The 24,617-nt window shown below is 43.5% G+C and overlaps 1 protein-coding gene across 1 annotated transcript; it reads right to left on the bottom strand.

Annotated features, from left to right (window-relative positions):
* Nucleotides 1-1,876: 1,876 nt before the first annotated feature.
* LOC112262171 (centrosomal protein of 170 kDa protein B) lies at nucleotides 1,877-22,909 on the bottom strand. The gene is given in 20 exon segments (XM_042330051.1): nucleotides 1,877-2,662; nucleotides 2,813-2,864; nucleotides 2,973-3,066; nucleotides 3,380-3,468; nucleotides 3,622-3,759; nucleotides 5,587-5,722; nucleotides 5,916-6,141; nucleotides 7,048-8,766; nucleotides 8,858-8,975; nucleotides 9,474-9,623; nucleotides 9,880-10,494; nucleotides 10,497-11,179; nucleotides 11,266-11,757; nucleotides 12,538-12,651; nucleotides 18,179-18,329; nucleotides 18,429-18,487; nucleotides 18,911-18,989; nucleotides 20,198-20,287; nucleotides 21,420-21,557; nucleotides 22,671-22,909. Coding segments are annotated over 19 exon segments (5,421 nt in total). The 5' UTR covers nucleotides 21,525-21,557; nucleotides 22,671-22,909; the 3' UTR covers nucleotides 1,877-2,351.
* Nucleotides 22,910-24,617: the final 1,708 nt, after the last annotated feature.

Raw genomic sequence — 24,617 nt, 5'->3', positions numbered from 1 at the left:
ATCAGGTGAAGCATTTAGAAATAACAGCACTTTTTGTACATAGTCCTCCCATTTTAGGGGACCAAAACCATTTGCTGTTCATTTTGGCTGCGTTTCAGATTATTTTGTGCCCAATAGAAATTAATGATAAATAATGTACGGTGTAATAGTCACTTTTATTGTAAATAACAATATGTTTCGAAACACTTCTACATTAAAATGTGGATGCTACCATGATAATATCATACCAAGACACGCTAACCTCTCACCATTACAATATCAGGGGAGGTTAGCATTGGGGGATGATTTGTGCATCTGTAACTTTCCCACTCATCATTATTCACAATTCATTCAGGATTATCAGTAATCATGGTATCATCCACATTTAATGTAGAAGTGTTTGGAAACATCATGTTCTTGAAGTACCTCCAAAATGACAATTCATTATATTGGGCACAAAATAATCTGAAACACAACCAAAACAAGCAGCAAATGCATCCAACAACATTGTAGATTCACAAGCTTGATATAATCATTGTCAGTGCGTGTGAGGAATACGGGACCAAACACTAAACTTGACAACTTTAATACACAAGTGAATTTGTCCCAACACTTTTGGTCCCCTAAAATGGGGGGACTATGTACAAAGTGCTGTAATTTCTAAATGGTTCACTCGATATGGATGAAAATACCCTCAAATTAAAGTTAAGTGTGCACTTTAACCTCACAGTCATTATATCATGTCAAAACCAAAGTGCTGGAGTACAGAGCCAAAACAACAAATGTGTCACTGTCCCAATACTTTTAGAGCTCACTGTATGTCTGACCACATTATTGAAAGCTGTGCAATCAACTGACCAGTTATGACAATCAAACCTATCAGCAATACAAACACACTTTCCAAATGGCGCTAGCTGGTAAAAGCCCTGAATGAGTCCTTTGTTTTATTGTTTCAAAGCCTAAAATCTCTGGGCTGAGCTACGCAGATACAGCAGTTGGCTGTTGCTAGGTGATTAAAACTAATGTTCTACCCCAGCACTAAGCCCCCCAGACATGCCCACCCAACCATACATTCCACACAGACTTTCAGTTCTGAGAACAAGGAAATCTATAGTGTCAGATAGTGCATGAGGAAGCAGACCTGATGTCTACCGTTGACTCTAGAGAATACATACAAAGGTTTCTACTGGCAACATGAGATACCTTGTAAAGCAATGACTCCTAGAGCCATTCTTACATTTCATTTAAAAAATGCCTCAATGTCATTTAAGAGACCAGAAAAATAACATTCTATTTACGCAAAAGCAAGTGTCCAAGTGCAAATTTATAAACTCTTTAATAATATATAAATCATTACAATTAAATACTTTAGCCATTCTTCAATAGGTCTGGTCCATAGAGGGAGAAAGTGGTCAAAAGAAAGCAGTGATGAGGTCTTGAATAAACCTATCAAGGAATCCTGGAGAATATAAATTCTTTACTTATACATTTAATCAAGCAAAGTCAAAATATGCTTTAATTGTATTAGTTAATTACTTTAGTAATATATACTTCCTTAAATAAAATATACTCAAGCTGTTTTTAAATATACTGTGCTCTAAGCTGATCGCAGCAAAATTTCCCCAATTATAAAATTATAGAAATCAATCAATCAAATTCAAGTATGCTTAAGTTTTCTGAGCGTGAGATCAACAAGAGTATATGGCAGAATAATGACCTCATCTTAAAGGCCCAGTGTAGTCAAAATTCTGTTTGTGTGTTTTGTATCATATTGTTCAACAGCTGATGAAACTAACACTGATCCTGGAGTTGCTGGTTGAAAATACAATCTAGACAGGTCCTTCTAATCAGCAGGTTTGCATGGGCGGACATTTCGGTTTTCCATGGTGACATCACCATGCGGTAAATTGGTTAATAGACCAATAACAAAGAGTTCCAAACCTCTGCCAAGAACAGCTAGTTTTCAGTTTTTCTTCTCCACTCAGACAGTCCTAGCAAAATTCTTGCCTGAGAAATAGTTTGTGTAAAAAGTTATTTTTGTCAATTTGAATATATATCTATTAAAGTAAGGTTCTTATGTTATCCAGAATTGTTTTTTTATTGATATAAACAGTTGCAATGGGCCTTTAAAGTGATTTTCCCTCGACTGAACTAACCACTGCATGGCTTTGTGTCTCGTACAACCCTTTTCTCACACCATGGCAGTTCAATGCGCATTGCAGTTGTCTAGTAGTGCACACACAGTACAGTAGTGTCTTTGTGCGGTGGGGCCACAGTTCTCTCTAGCAGTGCCTATTTCCCCCTCTAATCCACTCTCTCAACACCTGGAATTGTGATGCAGCAGTGAAGGGGAGGCACTGTGTTCCAAAACCTCAGACCACGTAGCTCTCTGCCTCAGAGGCCACAACTGATCTCCTGACACTCTCACTGGGCCTAGAGCTGGAAGAGGGAACCCCACCCCGCTGGGAACCCGAGGTTCTCCAGTATCTCGAAGGGGCCCTGGATGGCTTCAACCCGGCTGAGGAGGGGGCACTAGGAGTGGAGGGGGCACTAGGAGTGGAGGGGGCACTAGGAGTGGAGGGGGCACTAGGAGTGGAGGCGGCACTAGGAGTGGAGGCGGCACTAGGAGTGGAGGCTTTGGCTGGCTCAAGATTTCCACTGGGCTCAATGATAGTGTTGATGACTGTGGAGGGGACAGAAAAATCAGGCATAAATCAACACAACTAAAATGCTGAGGGGGAAAAAATAATTTAACAAAAAGCAAAAAAACATTTTAAGTGATGCTTGTTTACATGGAGCTTTTACTCAATTTTTGTGATGAATGTGCACTTACCTTCAAGTTGTCTCTGAACTCTTCTGAGCTCTTTCAGAATAGCTGTGATTTCCTGAAATACAAATAGGCATGTTACACACTGCTGATGGAAATAAACATTATACAGCAAATCATCACAAATAACTATAAACTAACTGGAGAAACTTGAGGAAATACCAACCTTGTTTGAGCCTTTCAGGACCGGGATGTCATTTTCAGTATTGAGCTTTGATTCAATCTCCCCCCAAACGTCAGTTTTGTTGTGGAATAGTACCCTGCAAGCACAAAAACACACTCTAGAGTACAGACAGAGCAACCACATATCAAATGAGGAATTCCTATACTGAATATTTAAGGACCTAAGGATAGGCTATCTGCCCAACACAGCACAGTTCACTCAGTCTGAGTCCATTAGCCATGCTAAGTGGCTGAGCTCACTCAGAAAGTCACGCAGAGCTAACGAGATGACCACATATCAGAGGACTAATAAAACTTATCATCTGGTTCTGGTATGAGATGTGAGGGGAATGGACAGAAAAGGTATTATGAACTTTTGAACATACTTCATGTCTTTGTATAAATTCATACTTTATTTTCTCAGCTAGCTGCTCTGTGTTTTCTCGAATAGCCAGAGAGATCTGGGACACTGGATTCAACATCAGATCATCCACAACAACCTGGAGAGAGATCGCAGACAAAAACAATCAGTCAACTCTCAATTTCACAAAAACAAGGCTGAACAGCAACTTATAAAAAAGACAATCTATTTATAATGTTCAACATTCTCAAAATGGCTTGAAGTGGTATGATAAATAATAGTATGGTCTAACCACTTCCTGGTTCCATCCTCTGTGCTTAGAGTTGTATTCCTGGTCATTCATAATGGTTTGGTCGGGGTCCCTGGCTGCAGCGGATCCAGGAGGAACTCTAAGGTAGTTCACACCAGCTTCTGGGATGGGATGGACCAACTGCAATACAACAGGAGTCAGATAGTCTCAACAGTTAAGGATGGTTATCATATGTGCCAATCATAAGGTAGCTGATATGGAAACAGGGAAGAAACAACAATCAAGATGAATTGATGGATACAACCCCATTAATGACAGTCAAATTAATGTTTTGCATTGGCCACAGATGTGAGAGCAACTCATTGATAAATCTGCAACTGAGAAGGCTGGGTAGCCTGAGGAGATGGCTGTGCTGTCTGACAGCATTGTCATGATGGTCTGGGGGTAGGCCTGGGGGTAGGTTTATGACAGTCATAAATACCTCTTCCCCCCTTTTTCCTCTCTCTACCCTACTGATGTTACATTTGCAAACCCCTTTGGTTAACATAGAGATTCTGGGAACATCAGAAGGTGGGGGAAAATTAACTATATTCTGATAAACCCGACCAATTTAACACATGCGGTGGTACTTAATGAATATGATGTCAGTTCGGTTGTCATCTGAGACATTCTCATCAATGATAAGATGACAAACTCTACAGTGGAAAGTCTACACATCAGAGTTATCGGATTCACATGGAATTGTTGTTCAATTTAAATGTTTGAATATGAAATTATTCGTGATGGGATGAAATGTGATTTTAGCTTCTAAAATTCTAAAGTTTTCATAAGGTTAGGGCTATGCTCAATCGGTGGCCCGCCCTGTGAAGGGACATGGGCTATAAAACTTTTCAAACACGCCCCTCTCTCCCTTCCTATATAAAGCCTTGACGACAATGTAACCTCCTGTTCCGAGGATGTGAGGACGACGGTCCGATGTCAGAATGGTTCAGATAATAACTACAGAACGAAGCCAACATCAGTGTGAGCTTTGGTTGCGAATAGTATGAACTTTGAACTCTTATTCACTACAGAAGTGATACCTCCTAGCCGTTGAGTTAGCAACAGCAGCTGCAAACGAAGGTTAGGAAGGAACAGACAGAGTATTCCGTCTATCACACAACGACGTTACTACAACGTATCCAATTGACCACCAGAGACATTCTTCAAAGGACTCGGTTTGGCAACACGGCCTTCCATCTACCACCAACCTACTGAAGCGCAGCTCAGAGTAAATATTTATTGCATTTTCCTTTTCCAAATGGGCGGTAGTTTAGAATGCATAAGATACTGTATTTACGATAGCACAGCTTCGCCCTTTGTTCCTCAGTCTTCCCGCTCTTTCACTCAAACCCAGCCCCTTTTCTTTTGTGTAACAAGCTGTCATATCTGTTCCGCCCGCTAGGGACGTTTTTCTTTATGACGTAATTTGTAATCAAGTTATGATTAATTATGTGTAATTCTGTGTGATTAGTTAGGTATTTAGTAAATAAATAATTACACCCAATTTTGTATTGCTGATTCAACTTGTTAGCCAGGGTTCGTGCAGATAACCAAGAATTTACAACTTTCAGATGAGACTGAATTAAGGTGACAATTAATATTGACTGCTATTGATGTAAAATATTACTAGGTCTTTAAGAGTTTATTCGGAAGATAACAGCTCTATAAATATTATTTTGTGGTGCCCCGACTCTCTAGTTAATTACATTTACATGATTAGCTCAATCAGGTAATATTAATTACGGTGAGTGAGATCATTTGAAACTTCTTGAATTTTTCATGTCATATCACTTAATCCGGCATAGCCAAAGACACGACAGCATGGAGATAATGAAAACTCTTGGTTGATATGTTGTGTATGTCTTCTCCAGCCATTGTAACAGGATTCAGTGAACACAGGTGAGGATATACTGCATTGTGTGCTAAATAAAATATCAGTGTGACTGGGCAGTGTGGTTAACATACCACCTCCCTGGCGGTGATGGTAGAGACAGGTGTATTGGCCTCCACTGCAGAAGAGCTCTGAGGATCAGCATCACCAGTCACACCATGGATTTCCCTGGCCAGGACGGATAGATCTTTAGCCAGGTCCTGACTCAGTCTAGAAGGGGAGAACAGACCAACATAGGGATGGATACCTCAGGCAATCTACCAAGAGCGAAAAATTCAAGAAGTTTCAAATGATCTCACTACTGTTGTGAACTCAATAACCACTTCAATTACTGTGCAGATAATTAAAGCACTCAGCAATAGCATTAACTGGCTTATGCTGTGTCCTTGCCATCTCAATTCACCTTGCTATCTCAGCACTGTGAGAGGAACAGTTCTGGTAGGCGTCTCCCTCGTGACTCTCCTGGTCCGAGTCTTGTGAGCGGGGTTTGGGGCGTGGGGGGATGAGAGGCTGGGAGCGGGAAGCTGAGGGGGTGTGTGAGCGTTTGTGTTTAAGGGTGCTCTGGATAGAGTCAAATTCCTCCTCGGAGGTGGAGGTGTAGTCAGAGCCTTTCTGTCGTCGTCTAGAGCCTTTCAGCCATGAATTGGTTTGAAGGGTGTTTTAGAAAGTTAGGACGATGAGGAGAAGGTAAAAACAGAGACACCATGAAAGGACACCATTAAAACACTAGAATCCCAAAACACCCAAATATACCCCATATAGAAGGTTTTTTTAGTTTTGTGCTCAATCAGATGGTAAATGTACTGATGCAAGATTTAAGTCTTGCTGTATAAACTATTCATTAGGATTTTCTTTGATTCAAAAACATTCACAACCAGAAATGAGCACTCAACCCAACAGTAATGGCTACTGTCACAAAGTCATGTTGTTGAAGACCATAGTCATAGACACAATGTAGAAAGTGAAGTGTAGTTAAACCACAGATTATCGCTCAAAGGATAGAGCACGGTATTCCACATCTGACCCACAATATTCTCATAACATTGTTCTAGACAGTTATGTTATCATGATTGAAGATTGCATAATGATTATGAGAACATTGTGCAGATGGTATCCACCTTCGCCACAGGTATTCTAGTAGAAATGATTGAAATCAATTGCAAATAGCAATACAGCATTAGTGAAGTTAGTGGAGGCCCTTAAAGTCAAATCTCCAGAAGAATAAAACCAAGGCTTGCACCTTCATAACTTCTTAGTTGAACTAATTATCTCAAACTCACTCAGAACCAATTCATCTAGATAATTGATAGGACGTGACACCTTTACGCAGACCTAAATTGTGATGCCTCCAATCCAGAAGAAGTCATTTTCATGGTTCATTACATTTCTGTAATATTTCAGGAATGGCTGAGACATATTTAGACAGTTTTACCTTTCAGGTTCTTACACCTGTAATAAATGATTACTAAGACAGTACTACATAAAATGACATTTTAAAGGCAAAGAGGAGACTGATATGCGTGTTTGTTACTCACTGGCTGTGCTGCTGGTGTATTTGGCACTGCTGGAGCGGAAGCGGGTGATGAGCTTGCCTGAAGCTCCAGAGGCCCTGCCTAGCGCAGGCTTAGTGCTGGGCCCGGCCACGGAGTCCTTAAGGCCAGAGCCGCTGTTGGACTCTGTGCTGCGGTTGGAGAAGCCTGTCCTGGGTGCTGAGGACTCTGTATCACTGGGAGTGGTGAAGGAGCTAGTCCTCTTCCGGGGCAGAGCCAGCATGTCCAGCCTGGAGAGCTGCTTCTTACTGTCCTGGGAGGCCTTGGAGGTCCCACTGACTTCCTGGGAGTTCTGGGAGATTCTGTCTGTCTCTGTAACCTCGTTGTCGGATGCCTCGCCCAGGCGAGCCCGGCGAAGCATTGAAGCTCTTGTGGGCCGTGGGGCAGACATGCTGTTGGAGCGGCTTAGGGCCTGGGCCACTTTGGAGGACTTAGTGGGTTCCTCCTTCTGCAGGGGGACGGTGTACTTCTTGCATGCAGCGGGCCGGGGGACCGCCTGGTCTGAGGAGATGGTTTCAGGCCAGTAGGGTAAGCTGAAGCTCTGGGGGTCGTCACTCAGGTCCATGGTGCCATGTTTTACAACACAGCATCTCATTCCCAGCCTCCTGTCTTGTTCAGGCTTCCTGCTGCTGTCCACTCTCTGGGACCGCCGCTTCTCAGACAGGCGATCGAAGGCTGACTGCTGGCGACTGGGCTCCTGGGTGAAGGAGCTGGCAGAGGACCTCTCCCTCTGAAGGCCACTAGTGAACAAGGGCTTCTTGGATCCAGTCTTGGGGGCAGTCTGGTTGTTGCGCAGGCTGGCAGTGCTCGCTGAGTCCATGTCAGACTCCCCAGACAGAGAGTAATCTATGGGGCGAGGAACAACATCAGGCGGCTGGGCCTGGAGCTTGGCCGCCAGGGCAGCCAGAGCATCCTCGGTCCCATTGAGGTAGGAGTGGGTGTCCTGGCTGCAAACACCCTGGAACGCCTCAGCAGGGTCAGGGTCATTCAGAGCAGGCTGGCTGGAGATGTGTGGGAGTCTGGTGACTGCAGCATCACTTGGCTGGTCCTTAATGAAACTCTCCTGCCTGACCAGAGACACTGAGATCTCGTTGGGCTCAGGGCTGACTCTGCCCTGGTAGTCAAGCTTGGGAGCTGATGAGTTGAGCTTGACTGTCTTCTGAAATTCTTGTCCACCCTGTTGTTTGGTCAGGGTGGCTGTGGAGAACTGTGGTGTGTTGGGATGTGGTGGTGGTTTTCTCTCAATCCTGGGTGTATTGGGTCTGGATCCCCGCTCCTGTTTAGACACACTCTCCTTAGAGCAAATGTAGAATGATGTAGACTTGGCTGGGAGTGTGGGCCTCTCCTTTTCACTGCTCTGAGATGTACTCTTGTCTGTCCTCTCTGGTGTGGGCATCTTCCTCTGCTCCACGATGGAGCAGTCGTCTGACTTACTGGCATCACTCAGGCTGTCTTGGTCAAGGTCGTCCTGTACAGACAGGTTGTGGAGGTCCTCCTGTGGTCCAAGGACTCTGAAGCTCCTCTCTTTGATATCATAGGTAGAGTAAGTGTCCTGATGGATAAGAATGCTGGGAGTTGGAGTCTCATTATTTTCCATCGATGGTGCCTGAGAAGGAATACGCTGTGTTTTGTAACTCGGGCCTTCCGATTCCACACTATTGATGTTCCGACTGAGCGTTGCCTGATGGACGGTCCTCCCACCAACTGAATGGAAACAGGAAGATACATTTTTAATCAAGTTGATAATCAGGACTATAACTCATTATCATTTCAAATTCTGTGCAAATTCCCATACCTCCTCCTGACAGGTCCATCTGTAAGGGGATTTCGAAGAGGCCTGAGGCAGGGCCAGAGTGTGTGTAGCTGTCTGCCAGGCTGGCCCAGCAAGACACCCACTTAGAGCCACCAGGTACCTGCAGGGAGGATCACACTAGTTATTCACATGTCTTGACAGCAGTCAATAAATAGAAATCAGGCTTAAAATAGAAGGAAAAAAAGAACACAATCACATTCAAGAAATTTTATTTGGTTGACAAACGATTAGGCGAAGAAACACATTCACAGCTTAGGATGTTGGGATATTTTTTATATCTGAAAATGACATTTTATGACAGCAAAAATCCAATCCATTCCACTCCTCAGGTAGAAACCAAGAACACCACCAGTGAAAACCCGTTGGACACACCCAAACCCAGTCAGAAGTAAAGAACTACCACACCAACACCCCCAGAAACCAACAGACAACTAAAGATCTAAGAGGGATATGAGGTGAACCATGGAAAATCATGAAATCAGAACAAGTAGAATTGTGTTTCCAAGGCTGATAGCTTATTGAACCAGCAGACTGATTGTTGACTGATTAGCTGTAGGAATGTGTCACCACACTGAGCCCGGCTGGGAGGGGGGTTTACCTGCACCAGATTCTGTCCCTGCCCTGGAGCTGGCATCAGATCCACCAAGCTACTCTCCCTACGCTCCTCCCTGTCCTGAAACTCAACAGGCTTACATGCTGCTGCTGCAGTCTGGCTGGGCTGCTCTGGCCCCTCAACAACACCAAACACCTGTCAGGAACAAAGCATGATGTGAGTGTGTGAACGCTGTCTCTGCAGGGCTGGAGGCTGCCACATCCACTGGCTCTCCTATGTGACACTCGCGTTGGCTTGTGATAGATAGCATCATAGTCGCATTCTTGACAAGGCAGGTTATCTCATGGTGATGCATATGACATGACAAGGTGTGATATTAAACAAACTTAGAGAGATAAGACGAATACAGAGAACGACAGACGACTACAGAGAGTAAGGCAAAGAGACTTGCCTGTTCTATCTTGCTGCGTGCCTCCTCCACCTCTTTATCCTGGACCTCTGTATCAATGGTGTAGGTGCCTGCTTCACTCAAGGTATCATCCTCCTCGTTCCCCAGGCCTTTGGGGCTTGTGGCCTCCAGGCTGCGTGGGGCCTCCAGGCTGCGTGGGGCCTCCAGGCTGCGTGGGGCCTCCAGGCTGCGTGGGGCCTCCAGGCTGCGTGGGGCCTCCAGGCTGCGTGGGGCCTCCAGGCTGCGTGGGGCCTCCAGGCTGCGTGGGGCCTCCAGGCTGCGTGGGGCCTCCAGGCTGCGTGGGGCCTCCAGGCTGCGTGGGGCCTCCAGGCTGCGTGGGGCCTCCAGGCTGCGTGGGGCCTCCAGGCTGCGTGGGGCCTCCAGGCTGCGTGGGGCCTCCAGGCTGCGTGGGGCCTCCAGGCTGCGTGGGGCCTCCAGGCTGCGTGGGGCCTCCAGGCTGCGTGGGGCCTCCAGGCTGCGTGGGGCCTCCAGGCTGCGTGGGGCCTCCAGGCTGCGTGGGGCCTCCAGGCTGCGTGGGGCCTCCAGGCTGCGTGGGGCCATGGGCATTAGAGGGGCTTTCAGGGGCACAGACTGGTGGGTACAGGATGAAGTCTGAGTCAGGTATGGCTGAGGGGGCTTGGTGTGGTCTGGTGGGGGTGGGAGTGGGGTGCTATTGCCTCTACTGTTGGTGGGGGGCTGGTGGTAGGAGACACAGGAGACGTATTCTTCTCCCAGGTTGTGTTCATGCTCGGCCTAGACTCCTGTCTGGACTCCCTCAGGAACTCAGCCGTGAAGTCCTGGGCCAGTTTGGACCTGCGTCCCACACTTCTAAACAGCCTGGGAGGGATGGAGCAGGAGGAGATGTTGTTACTGATCCGATCTTCCATCTTCTCCCTCCTCAGGGAGCCAGCCCTCTGGGGGCCTCCAGAACCCGGGCCCTTCAAGGGAATGGTGTACTGCTGGGTGGGGGTGCTGGGGTCGCACCTTTTCTCCGGCTTGTTCCTGAGGGCCGGGCTGTCGAGCTGGCCTGTGTTGTTGGTGAAGGACTGTGAGCGCTTCTTGCGTGGATTGTCGTCAAAGAACTCAATGACGAAGCCCTGCTGGGGGTCTGCTTTGTCCTGGCTTGGAGGAGGGGAGTGAGACTGAGGATCCGCTGAGTCAGGGTTGGTGAAGGGTCTAGGGAGGGCCAGCTGGGGTGGTAGAGATTTGTGAGGGCCCATCGGTGGCTTTAATTGTATAGCCCGTTTCCCGTTTACAACAGGATCCTCAGAGTCACTCCAAGTCCCATCCTCATGGTGGTGGCCTGATGATAAAAACAGAAACACGTTAGCTCTGACAGCAACAGAGGATAGTAACCGTGGAGTCAGTGAATAAATGGTCAGAATTCACCTGTGGAAGCCTCGTTGCAGATGGGCAGGCCACTCTTTGAGCTGAACATGTCCTCTGTCCGAGACCTCCTCCTCATCATGCTCACATCGCTTTGGACCAGCCAATCAGCCACCTTGCACTCAGCTGATATCACCTCAGTGGGCGCTGTTACCGCCTCCTTACCCGGGAGCTTGCGTTGCTGGCGGAAGGAAAACTTTGTCACATGGTCCTTGATCTTGATCTTGCTTGGTGTGCATTCATCAAACTCAATGGTGAAGGAGGCGTGGCTCTGCACCACAGGGGGTGTGGAGGTGGGGACTGGAGGGAGAACAGGGACAGGGAGAGAAGGGGGGTCAGTGTCCTTAGTGGGAACCTCATGGAGCTCCTGCTGCTGGAACTCCTTGGTGGGTATCTCAAAGTAGCTTGGCTCCCTGTGGTGCGAGTAGATTGTCTTGGCCTGGCTGTCTGACAGGGAGCCGCTGATCTCATGTCTGGAGCCCTCTTTAGTATTCTCTGTTAGGGCAGACACAGTGGGAAGACAGTAGGTCTATATAGATTAATACTGTAAATTGCAGGCACAAAGGACATGCAGTATGTGAGGTGGGTAAGGGAAGGAATCACAGACACAACTAATGAAATATTACAGGGGAGTACTAACAACTGTGGCATACTACACCATTCAAAGAAAACAGAATTTTAAAACTCTGTCTCTGCCAAGTATTCACTCTTAAACTGAAGCCACAAATAACAACATTGCTCCAGCAGCTAGACTGAGCAAACAAACAGAACATCAGCCAATCAGTGGGTGCCAGGCCAGCTGGACATGTAAAAATGTCACTGTGGGAGCTTGGAGTCCCAAAGGAGAACGGCTGAGAGGTAATCTGTTCCAGCCAGGCTGGGCAGCATGAGGCTGACAGTCACCCTCCCTCCTCTACCCCGTCCCCTGGGCTTACAGGGTAATCCATCACGAGGCGCTGGCTGCTGGCCTGACATGGTCCAGGACTGGCTTGGCTCAGTGGGACACTGGCCGCTCCCTGTCCCCAGTGGGCACTACAGAGCTTGCCAGAGCTAAACACCATTCATCTCTTAGTATACCGCATCCAACACTGATGTGGTGCCATAACAAAGTGTTATGTTTGCCACTCTAATCAAATACAAGAGCAGTAACCTTTATGAGCCAGCACAGCTAATAAGAAAACTGAAATACCAATCCTCTTTCAAAGTGACACACTCACATATCCTGATCAACAAATTCATTGATAGAGTAATAGTAGAGTAATGTTTGTTTAAGACCTGCAGGGTCCTCGTCTGGCCGCTGTCCTCCACTGTGTTCAGCATCATCCTCCCCCCACCACAACGGCTGCCCATACAGAGGAGTGGGTCTGGACACTGGAGTCTCGCTGGCCACTAACAAAAGCACACGCACGGACAGAGAGTGAAAGAAATCAGAGAACAGAATTAGTATAGCGCGAACTGAATGATGTAACTGTTATTCCTACTATCTATGGCTGAATGATTGCACAAAAGCTTTAGGCCTAAACACCATAACATCTGTACTGTAATGCCAAAGCATTACAAAACAGCGTAGCAAAAACAGTCACTGTAGATAATATTAGGAATAATATAATGCATTTTGTCCCACGAAAATGTTTCTAACTCTGATAAGAACGCGCTCAGCGTGTCTTCTGGAAAAATGTGTAGCGCTGGGGGGGGACTGAGAAGCTCAGTTCTAGTGGCTTTTTAAAAAAGGACATTATTCTACAAAATGAATGGAAATAAAAGTATGCCGACACCATTTTAAATATAATTTCCACCTGAGCCCAATAACACAATGGTAAAATGATAAGTTTAATTATTTTTAACATATTGGGCCAAGTAAATAACCTATGCATGGTCCATCTAATCAGATTTTTACATATTGGGCCATGTGTATATAGCCACATCATGGTCCATATTATCAGGTAGGCTATGCCTGTAGCCCAAATGATGCAGCAAAGTGCAAATAAATAGGCTGAAGCATGGTGTTGCCTATCTGCATTTACTGTATTTGGCTAATCATTAGCCAGATCCCAAATGTGATCTTTTAATGAGTTATTATCCTATTGATTAATTTTATGCCACAAAAAAACGTGCATAAACAGTGAATATAATGTACTGTAGGCCTACCTGTTAGGGTAACACACCCCTGCCTGTACTTCTCACAGAAACCACTTAATGTCACAATTTCTCGCAACACTTCCCTGGTTGCCACTACTATTGCGCAACAAAAATATGTTTCATCAAAAAATGTTGTCACTCCCCCCACCAAAAAAAAGTGTGTGGTAGGGTACCTAGGGCTGTGGCGGTCACAAAATTTGGTCAGCTGGTGATTGTCAAGCAAATAACGGTCGGTCTCACGGTAATTGACCGTTATTTAATAAACAGATTTAGCATCTCCTGGCTTCCTCAAATAGCCTACAAGCCAATTAAAAGTCTAATAAATCCATGTAATATAGCCTACACCTCCACAATAAATCCATTATTTATTTTAGACAGAACTAAAGAAGCATGATATGAAGAAAATGTAGTCTATTTCTGAAGAAAAGAATAGCATACTCTGAGTTGTCCTTATGTTAGGTCCTGATGTGGCTATGCCAAATGGCTGTGGGCTACACTAGTTCATTTAGCAGACAAGATTTGATTATAATTCCGTGGCATTATTTTATAGTATGAAGACTACAATTGAACAAAGCTGAATAAAATATAAATATTTTCTCCAAGCGATTTCAGGGAGTGCGCACATGCAGCTAGCTATTCTGTGTTGAGCGGTTAACAAAGAAAAAGGTACTCTATGCTTAGAGTTATTAATGTAACTTTAGTTGTTCTACAAACGTTGGGCTATATGTTTTGCTTTTTAATACATTGTAATGCTGCATGATGAGACCAACAATGATTTGAAATTTTAAAAAGTCGCTTGAAAAGGCATGAGCTCTGCTTAGTTTTTTTTGCACAGGCTGTACACACTCCAGTAGTCTCTCATTCACAATTTGACAAGCACTTGATAATGCCTCGAATTTCATGGTGGCTGTAATGCACCCTAAAAAAAAGCCATGCCTTTCGTGGCACAAATGTGCTGCGCAATCCAAAGCGTCTCTCACTCACACAGCTCTCGGTCACGTGATCGCGTCTTTCTCACAGGCTACAAGTGAAGACCGACACATCGGGGACGCAACTGCGCACGTCCTTATCCAATTCTGAGGTGCATATTGAATAATGGAAGAATTGTCCACATTTACTTTTTGTCAGTCAACAAGATGAGTAGGCCTAAAGAACAGCAAAAGCAGTAGCCTACGTCAATCTACTACCCCCCATAGTACAGAAGATGACCTATTCTATTCTGTGCGAGAAATAAATATTCCAAACATAGTCTGGAACAGTTGTGGGATGCGATAGATCCAAAATTAATATAACCACTAGCATCAAAAAAAAAAAAAAAATTATGCAGTGTAGCTGACCCAACAGATCAGAACGCTAAGCATAAAATGTCGATTAACTATTAGGCTATTTCTTGACACTATAAGCGCAGCAATGTGCACATGGTAGTAGGCTATAAGCGGGAATGTTCCATTAACGGAACACACCATTATCAAAAGTGACCACAAATGCAATTATGCATGTAATGCTTTTATTATATGAAAATGAACTTCCCCAAACTTGAAACTCACATATTGTTTATTTATTTATATATGCCAGTTAGGCTCTACACCCCTTGTAAAGCGGATTAATGTGCTTAATTAATAAGTTATTTGACCACTTTAGTTGTGATACAAAAATCATTAAACATATAGGCCTATGGGCTAGGCTACAAGAGCTGTGCGACTATGATTAGAAAAGGTTTAGGGGAAAAAAGGCACTATTTCACTTAAATAGTGAGTGGAGGAAGCTTTTCCAAGTGGTTTATTTTCCTGTCAGCCAGGTAGGCTATACTCCTGTTGTAAATATAAGCAATGTGCTTAATTTTAGGAAAGTCAAGAAATAAATATAGTAGGCCTAGCATATAGAAAGCTGATGAGATCCTCGTTTTTTTATTAGCAGCCATCACGCCGTTTTCTCCCACAATTACATAGCCTATAGAAATGTTGTGCAATATCAGCTCATGGGGTCTCATGAAGTGTTTGATTAGATTTCCGATTACATTTGGGTTGATGTCAGAGTGATTAGAGGGACAATAGAGTGCTGAGTACCAAGCAGTTAGCAAGTTTGGTAGGCTACTAATGACCAGCAGCAGAATTAGAGCTTGGAGAAGCCTAATTACCGTGACTAAACAGTCATGTGAAATTTGACTGCCTTCATGACTCGTGGCCGCCAGTATGACAGTAATACGGTCACAACAACAGCCCTAGTCGTGCCTTTCTGTTTCTCCCTCTCTATGTTGATGTCTTATTGTGTGTTCTGGGAAACATCACTTTGGAGTTGTAGTGCTTTGGTTTATTTAGGCCAGTGTGTGAGCCCCAATGGAGCGCTTTAGTTTTCACACAGACACCAGGCATGTGGATAATCTGATTTATGCCACATAGGCTAGCATCCCGGGCTGGCCAGACAGCTGTTAAACGTCATCACAGCCATGAAGGTCAGATGGATAAAAACAATATGGATCAATCATGATTAAGTATGTCTGTACATTGCTGTGAAAAAAATATTTCCCTCCTTTCTGATTTGCTCAATTTTTGATACTGAATGTTATACTTAATATTAGATAAAGGGAACTTGAGTTTACAAATAACAAAAAAAATCTTACACATTGTATTTATTTAAAAAAAAGTTTTCCAACACCCAGTTCCCTTGTGTGAAAAAAGTAATTGCCCCCTTACACTCAATAACTGGTTGTGCCACCTTTAGCTGCAATGACTGCAACCAAATGCTTCCTGTAGTTGTTGATCAGTCTCTCACATCGCTGTGGATTAATTTTGGCCCACTCTTGCATGCAGAACTGCTTTAACTAAAGCAACATTTGTACGTTTGCAAGCATGAACTGCTGTTTCAAGTCCTGCTGTGGAATTCTCTAATACAGAGCAGAATTCATGGTTAATTCTATTAAGGCAAATCATCCAGGTCCTGAGGCAGCAAAGCATCCCCAAACCGTCACCGCCATGTTTGACTGTTGGGATGGAGGTTCTTACTGTGGAATGCAGTGTTTGGTTATCATCAGACATAAATGTGACCCATCTTGTCCAAAAAGTTGTCTTGTGTATGAGCAGGTGTTCCTAATGTTTTATACACTCAGTGTACTGTAGATGGAAGGTTATAGCAGTTTTTCTTAATGTTCTGCTCTGGAGAGATGGGTCACTAAACTCTGCAGGCCAGTGTTTTTATTTGAAAAACTTCACATTTTACTTTCATTACCGTTACCATTATCTCCTCCCTTTATTGAAGATTAGGATTAGAGTGTCCAGTCTCATTCTCCTCCCAGAAGGATTGTGTATCACATGATCCCATTTATAACAGAAGGCCCCACTCCCTGCTTGGTCTAGGGCCTGGGAATAACTGATTCAGTGTTTCTGCTGCACTCATTTTGGAGCATGAAAAATATTTCTGCTGAGGCTCACTTTGAAGATGCTAGAACAGTCCACTTTTACTTTTCCTCTGCAAACAAAATTGACACCGGTCAATTCTAGGGTAGCTTGAAGTACAACGCCACTCTACCTCAAAATATTTTTGGGGGAGGGGCTTAACTTGTGATGAGATAGATATTTTTTGTTGAGCAAGAGTAGTGGCAACCAGGGAATTTGGGGGGGGGGGGAATTGTGACATTAAGTGGTTTCTGGGATCAATAGGATAATAACTAATTAAAAGATCACATTTGGGATCTGGCTAATGATTAGCCAAATACGGTAAATGCAGATAGGCAACACCATGCTTCAGCCTATTTATTTGCACTTTGCTGCATCAGTTGGGCTAAAGGCATAGCCTACCTGATAATATGGACCATGATGTGGCTATATACACATGGCCCAATATGTAAAAAAATGTATACATTTTTGTTAATTACAATGTGTTATTGGGTTAATTTCTGGATGTGGAAATTATAATTTACATGGTGTCAGCATACTTTTATTTTCATTCATTTTGGAGTAGAAAATTATTTTAAAAAGTCACCAAAACTGAGCTTCTAAGTCCATCTACATGAAAATGTTGACTCATATTTCATAGAAATCTGGAAACAGTGGACAGTTACTGTAACGTCTATGGTGGAAAGAGTGAATAGCCCTAGGTCCTGTCAGGGTAGACTAGTCACACCCAGGCCTACTGTACACTCAGAGAGCCTGCAGACTGCTTTACAGACAGGAAGCAAAAGGAGAGGCCAGGCTCCACAGTCCACACCTTGCAAGGCAGCAGGAAAAACAGACATATCCTGCTCACAGCCTCAGTGTCTGAACTGTCAACAGGGTGCGGACCCTGCCACTGTACTGTCACTGTAGACACCTCACCAGTCCAGCTGCTCCAGTAGGAAATAAGGAATCAGTCAGCAGCTATATTAACCCATCACATACAGGCAGAGTGGGAGAGGAAGAGGCTGAATGTAAACCTCTAAAGAAAGTGTTCACTGCTGGTGTCTGTTGTTTCATAACCTTGTGACTGTCAGTAGTTACAGCCACTAGTGATGGTCCACCCCTGCATTACCCTGCTGAGAACAAGCCTCAGTGCTTTAGGAACTTAACTGCACTGTAAATCCTATACATTCCCAAAAGATGTAGCCCTGAGCAGAGCTGAGGACAGAGGGACAGCTGTAAGTACTGTTACTGTTGTAATTGCTATCATTTTCGACCTTGCAGAGAAAATGCCTAGGCCTGGTCTATAATGTAGGATAGCACATATACTGTGGGCTCTAGAAGAAAAGGACAACAAGAGGTGGACTGGGGAAGAGTTGAAGTTGCGAGTTAAACAGGGTTTTTACCTGCTGCGAGGGCAGCTTTATGCTCGGCTTTCTCCTGTTTGAAGCAGGATGAGTCTCTGGTCTTCTCCTTAACATGCTGCCTCTCCTTCTCCTTCTTCCTTGCCTCCAGTGCCTTCATACTCATCTGCAGCTGGCTGGTGTACTTCTCATGCTAAAACACACAAGAGGAAAGTAGGATATGAAGAAGCCTCTACCTGACTATCACTCATATTCATAGATGATATGTACATGTGTGGAAGTTCTCACTTACTTTGAGAGCCTCCTCTGGCACCTTGTGTTGACTCCTCTCCAGGATGTACACATGAGAATGTGGAAGCAGAGTTAAAGAAGGTTTATTCTGACAGGAGCCACTGTGTTATAATAAATAATACATGCAGCTTTTTCCCCCTGTTATTTCAACTCAATTTAACTATTCATGTTTTTCAGCTCAGAGGTTCCCGAGTCCAAGAAATGTTCAGTCCAGAGTTGAACATAATCTAAAACCCCTGACTCAAACCACAAGGAATGAACATGCTGGGAGAGTTGGGTACACAAACCACAGAGGAAGAAGAAAATGTGTGTTTTAAATTGCAAGTGTAGACAATACTTTCTGAAATCCAATTGTTTGTAAAAAAAAAAATTAAAAACATAATTACAACAAAAAAATATGCATCCGTTTGATCCAATCAAGAAAATCCCTAATCAATTAAGAATCAATAAAACAAAATTATAATCAGATAAACAAAAGGATATCATATCCAAAGCGGATGACATCAGAGAGCATCAGGGTAATGTAAGTCTCATCTGGGATTCTCAGATCATTCACAAAAGTCTGGGGAGAAAATAAACAGTTTGTTTTTGTGTGTTTACATTGAAAGCATCAGAAAAATGTATACACAGGAATTATTTGTTTTCACAACAATCCTGATTAGTTCAATTCCATTGGAATAATAACAGATACTGATGATAAATGAGTTAGTTGTCACACTGGCAACAGGTCCTTCCCTTCCACACACAGCCTCTGGGGTTTGCCAAACTAAGATGCTTTGCAGTTGGCTGTTTTCCCAGTGAAAGTTAAGCTATCCTACCTGTACGTTAAGGCATTAATGAGATTATGCAGTTATGTAATGGCCATCTATGCTGAGTAGGGCTCAGGAAGGCAGTCAGGGGACACGTGGGTAAATAGCCTATCAGTGCGTGTACAAATAAGAAACAGCCACCATGATACATGTCAGTAACATCTAATATTCTGGTCTGTTTAGATGGGGGTGTTCTAACAGATGGTGCCACAATACACACTCCAGGGGAAAATGCTGTCTTTCCCTCTCCTCATTCCTGTGGAATAACAGTGCAATGAAGTGGCAATAGTACAAAGAGAGAGAGAGAGAGACACCAGAAGAAGAAGACGAGAGAGAGAGAAACACCAGAAGAAGAAGACGAGAGAGAGACACACCAGAAGAAGAAGACGAGAGAGAGAGACACCAGAAGAAGAAGACGAGAGAGAGACACACCAGAAGAAGAAGACGAGAGAGAGACACACCAGAAGAAGAAGACGAGAGAGAGACACACCAGAAGAAGAAGACGAGAGAGAGACACACCAGAAGAAGAAGACGAGAGAGAGACACACCAGAAGAAGAAGACGAGAGAGAGACACACCAGAAGAAGAAGACGAGAGAGAGACACACCAGAAGAAGAAGACGAGAGAGAGACACACCAGAAGAAGAAGACGAGAGAGAGACACACCAGAAGAAGAAGACGAGAGAGAGACACACCAGAAGAAGAAGACGAGAGAGAGACACACCAGAAGAAGAAGACGAGAGAGAGACACCAGAAGAAGACGGGAGAGAGACACCAGAAGAAAGGGACCAGGACAGCAGAAAATGCAGTGCTCATTGCTGCTCTAACAACCATCTCTGGCACTGAGAGAGGGCTCTTTTGTGCTAGGGCTGGGGGACTGGTAGTGGGCCTCTGGACCCTCCAGGGAGGGCTGTGGCTGACTGGATCCTTTATTCAACTTGTAAGCAGGGGACATGGACTCACCCCGTTCAGGCTGCCCAGGTCCTTCACCATGTGCTCGTCTGTGGCGGGGTTGTAGTTGACGACTGCATGCTGCTTGTCCACACTGCGCGACTGTAAAACAATACAGAGAACAAAGCTGAGAATCTCATACTGATGGGCTAACAAACCTCAGACTGGATACTGTCATAAGCAGCACAACAAAATATTTGCAATGAAGGCTACATGCATGTACAGTAGATACACAATGTGCTCATAGCCAAACGAATAGGCCTTTGAGTTTGCTTACATTCCTGCAAATAATCACTATTAACCAATGCAAGCCTGGTGCTTATGTTAACCACTGTTGAAATCAAATAATATTTTATTTGTCACATGCGCCGAATACCTTACCGTGTAATGCTTACTACCCCTTAACCAACAATGCAGTTAAGCAAATATTTACTAAATAAACTAAACTATTATATAAAATAACAATGAGGCTATATACAGGGAGTACTTGTAACGAGTCAATGTGCGAGGTACAGGTTAGTCGAGGTCATTTGTACATGTAGGAAGGGGTAAAGTGACTATGCAGAGATGATTAACAGCGAGTAGCAGCACTGTAAATACTTTTTTATTTAATCAATTTTAAAATAAGGCTGTAACATAACAACATTTGGAAAAAGTCAAGGGGCCTGAATACTTTCTGAATGCACTGTAAGCAATATTTCCAATGATGCCTGAAAGTGTTGCCTGAATGTGGACAAGAGCAGCTTTTCAATTCTGCAAGCAGATGTGGTGGGAAGGACATTTTGAACAAACCACAGACTGAGGAAGCATTATTTTTTTCCCAGTGGCTTAAATAAAGAGATAAAGCAAGACTGAGAAGTACACAGAGAGAAACTCCCAAAGAATTCCAAACAGTAACTAGAAGCAGGATTTTTGGTTGTTGAAAAACAGCAGGGTGGAATGCATCACTTGCATTTTGCTTTGACATTGAACAGTTGCCAGAGGCAATTCTCCCAGCAGGCACTAATCTTATAAAACACTCGTAACACAAATACACAACTCTCATGTACACACAGGTCAACTCCTACCAGATCTCTAGTACATTAACCTAACTTGCTTTCTTTGCGTTATGACCCTAATATAGGCCACATCCTTTCACAAGAGGGTGAATGGACAGCTGATTGTGTAAGGGTCACATGACAGATTGATGGTGTCTGGTGTGTAAACATAAGGTGCTGTAGATGTCGTTACACACCTGCAACATGAGCTCGCACTCCTCCCGGCCTACAAAGATCATCTCTGGTGGCAACCGATGTCTTGTACCTGAGCTGCTGACCAGGAACCATGACGTCACACTCATCTTGGAGCCCCGACTCAGAGCCTTCTTCACATCCTGGGAGGGGACAACACATAGAGAAGTAGATTGTTGTTGTCACCACATTCACAGTAATTGTGATTTAAAATCGTAATCCACCGAATGGGATTTTGGTGGCTGCACAACTAACCAAGCAACTATTTATAAGATTAGATTACCAATTGGACAACCAACAACTCATCAAGTCTTTCCAGATCTATCTATCATGTGCTTTGACAGTTGAGTCCATTATTCTTAGGAATGTCACATTGTCATCAAGTGATACTCATGCACACACCACACCCAAACGAAAAGGCATTCAGCACACTGGGATTCTTTCAATACTGGCCCATGGAAAAGGATAAGGAGGAACTGACTACATGTTTATGCCCCAATTTATTTTCCACAAAGCTGAGCAAGACACTTAGTTAGACATGTTTCAAACACAGCAATTTACATTCTGCAAACATGATTGGATCTTATCAAGCTCGACAATGGATTTGTTTGGGTGCCTGAACTAACTCATTCTCAGTATTGATCATCTTCGCTGAACAAATCATACAGTTTGGTCAACCTCAACTTCTATTTGCTACAATAATATTACCATTCCACTCAAAGAGAAAATTGGTTTGGGTTGGAGGTGCAACTAAATACACGCATAACTAGGCCTATGTTAGAAATATATGTGATCAATGGCTTGTACTGTGGTGGTAGTAGTAAGCTAAGCTAACTATATGCTCTCCAGTCACTTTACTAGCCAATACATCCCACATAACTATATGGAAAATGAATGCAAATCATCATATCTAGTTGTCAAACAAGCTAAAAGAATATGTCCGTGATGGTAATAGAAAACGATGCTGTTGAAGGTACCAATGTAACAACACTTGCTGTAACGTTAGCCAGCAGTTGACATGTTCATTCTTCTGGTGAGACTGACCCTCCACTTGTACTAAATTATCTAAATTCGAAAGAATTTGTAAATGACTGGTCTGCCACAGTAACTACGTTCTGTCTGTGGTTAACTAGTTAACTTTATTTAGCTAGCTACCTATTTCAGCTGAAGGCCAAACATGATCATACAGGAAATAGGAAAGGTTTTCCCGAATCGACAAAAGCCGTTTCTAAGACTCCCTCCCTTCACAAGCATACCTTTAATCCGGACCCTGCTTTCTTCAGAAGAGTAGCCAGCGTTAACACAATAAATACAAATGTACAGTTGTATCTGTGTCCTCGTTTAGTAAAGTAGTCACAAGAGCACTGATGGCCGTCCAGGTAAATGGCGAACACACCCTCACTTCAACATTCACTTGACAAGCCGACAAAACCCTGAGATTCCACTTCACTTTCTCTGCCGCGCACCAGGCTCGACTTCTTCCAGTGACGCTAACTGTACCAGTCAGTACCATTGTCAAATAAAACGTTTTGACACCTGCATGACAGACAATAATAACACAAAAAACGTGAATAAAGTATCGCAGTGCTAAATAAAGTACAGGAAATTGTCTAACTTTGCTCTAAAAATTGGTGTTTGGAAAATAATACAAACCGTAAGTGATGGTTTTGTTTGTATAAGTAATTACATCTGAATTAGTAAACCATAAAGTAAATACAACTTTTGTAACAACAGTATTCGTGAAATTATGTTTCAGAAACGGTCAGTAATGTCGTAGAAACTCGTTCACATCGAGACAGCATTCCTTTATAATTACCATATGCAGTGGATTTCATTATAATGACAGTGTTATTTCTGGTGGATACAATGTTACATACATCAGACAGGTGTGGAGTTATTTTCTGTCAGTCCACAGAAGACTGGAAATAATGTTATCTTTAGTTTACGTGCGATGCTTTAGTAAGTAATTATCAATCACTGCCTATTGGAAATTACCTGTCACAGATGTTCTACTACTATCCGCTAGATGGTGCTCTACCTACGACTAAATAAAAAATGCCAGTCTCAAAATTCCAGTTGATACCAAGCACTTGCAACTACTTTAACATACGGTAGTAAACAGATCACTACATTTACTTTCCCATGGCCTGCATGCAGGTAGGTGCAACATAACTACTTACTGATTGGGCTGAGAACATGGCATAATAATAGGAGTTGGTTTAAGCACATCTGTTCCCAGACAAACTCACAATGAGACACCAAACTTTTCCCAAACCCAAAGCCCTATTCGGACGGGATTAGTTTTACTGGGGTGGTTAGGTAATATACACTAATATACACTACCGGTCAGAAGTTTTAGAACACCTACTCCTTCAAGGGTTTTTCTTTATTTTTTTATATTTTATAAATTGTAGAATAATAGTGAAGATATTAAAACTATGAAAGAGCACATATGGAATCATGTAGTAACCAAAAAAGTGTTAAACAAATCAAAATATATTTTATATTTGAGATTATTCAAATAGCCACCCTTTGCCTTGATGACAGCTTTGCACACTATTCGCATTATTTCAACCATCTTCATGAGGTAGTCACCTGGAATGCATTTCAATTAACAGGTGTGCCTTAAAAGTTAATTTTGGGATTTTCTTTCCTTCTTAATGTGTTTGAACCAAGTGTTGTGTTGTGACAAGGTAGGGGGGGGTATACAGAGCATAGCCCTATTTGGTAAAATACCAAGTCCATATTATTGCAAGAACAGCTCAAATAAGCAAAGAGAAATGACAGTCCATCATTACTTTAAAACATGAAGGTCAGTCAATGTGGAATATTTCAGAACTTTGAACGTTTCTTCAAGTGCAGTCATAAAAACCATCAAGCCCTATGATGAAACTGGCTCTCATGAGGACCACCACAGGAATGGAAGTCCCAGAGTTACCTCTGCTGCAGAGGATAAGTGAATTAGGGTTACTAGCCTCAGAAATTGCAGCCCAAATAAATGCTTCAGAGTTCAAGTAACAGACACATCTCAACATCAACTGTTCAGAGGAGACTGTTTGAATCAGGTCTTCATGGTCGAATTGTTGCAAAGAAACCACTACTAATGGACACCAATAATAAGAAGAGACTTGCTTGGGCCAAGAAACACGAGCATTGGATGTCAGACCGGTGGAAATTAGTTTTTTTGGTCTGGGGTCCAAATT

The sequence above is a fragment of the Oncorhynchus tshawytscha genome, linkage group LG11 (assembly GCF_018296145.1).
Source record: "Oncorhynchus tshawytscha isolate Ot180627B linkage group LG11, Otsh_v2.0, whole genome shotgun sequence".
Classification (NCBI taxonomy): domain Eukaryota; kingdom Metazoa; phylum Chordata; class Actinopteri; order Salmoniformes; family Salmonidae; genus Oncorhynchus; species Oncorhynchus tshawytscha.
This window is presented reverse-complemented; position numbering and strand designations above follow the sequence as displayed.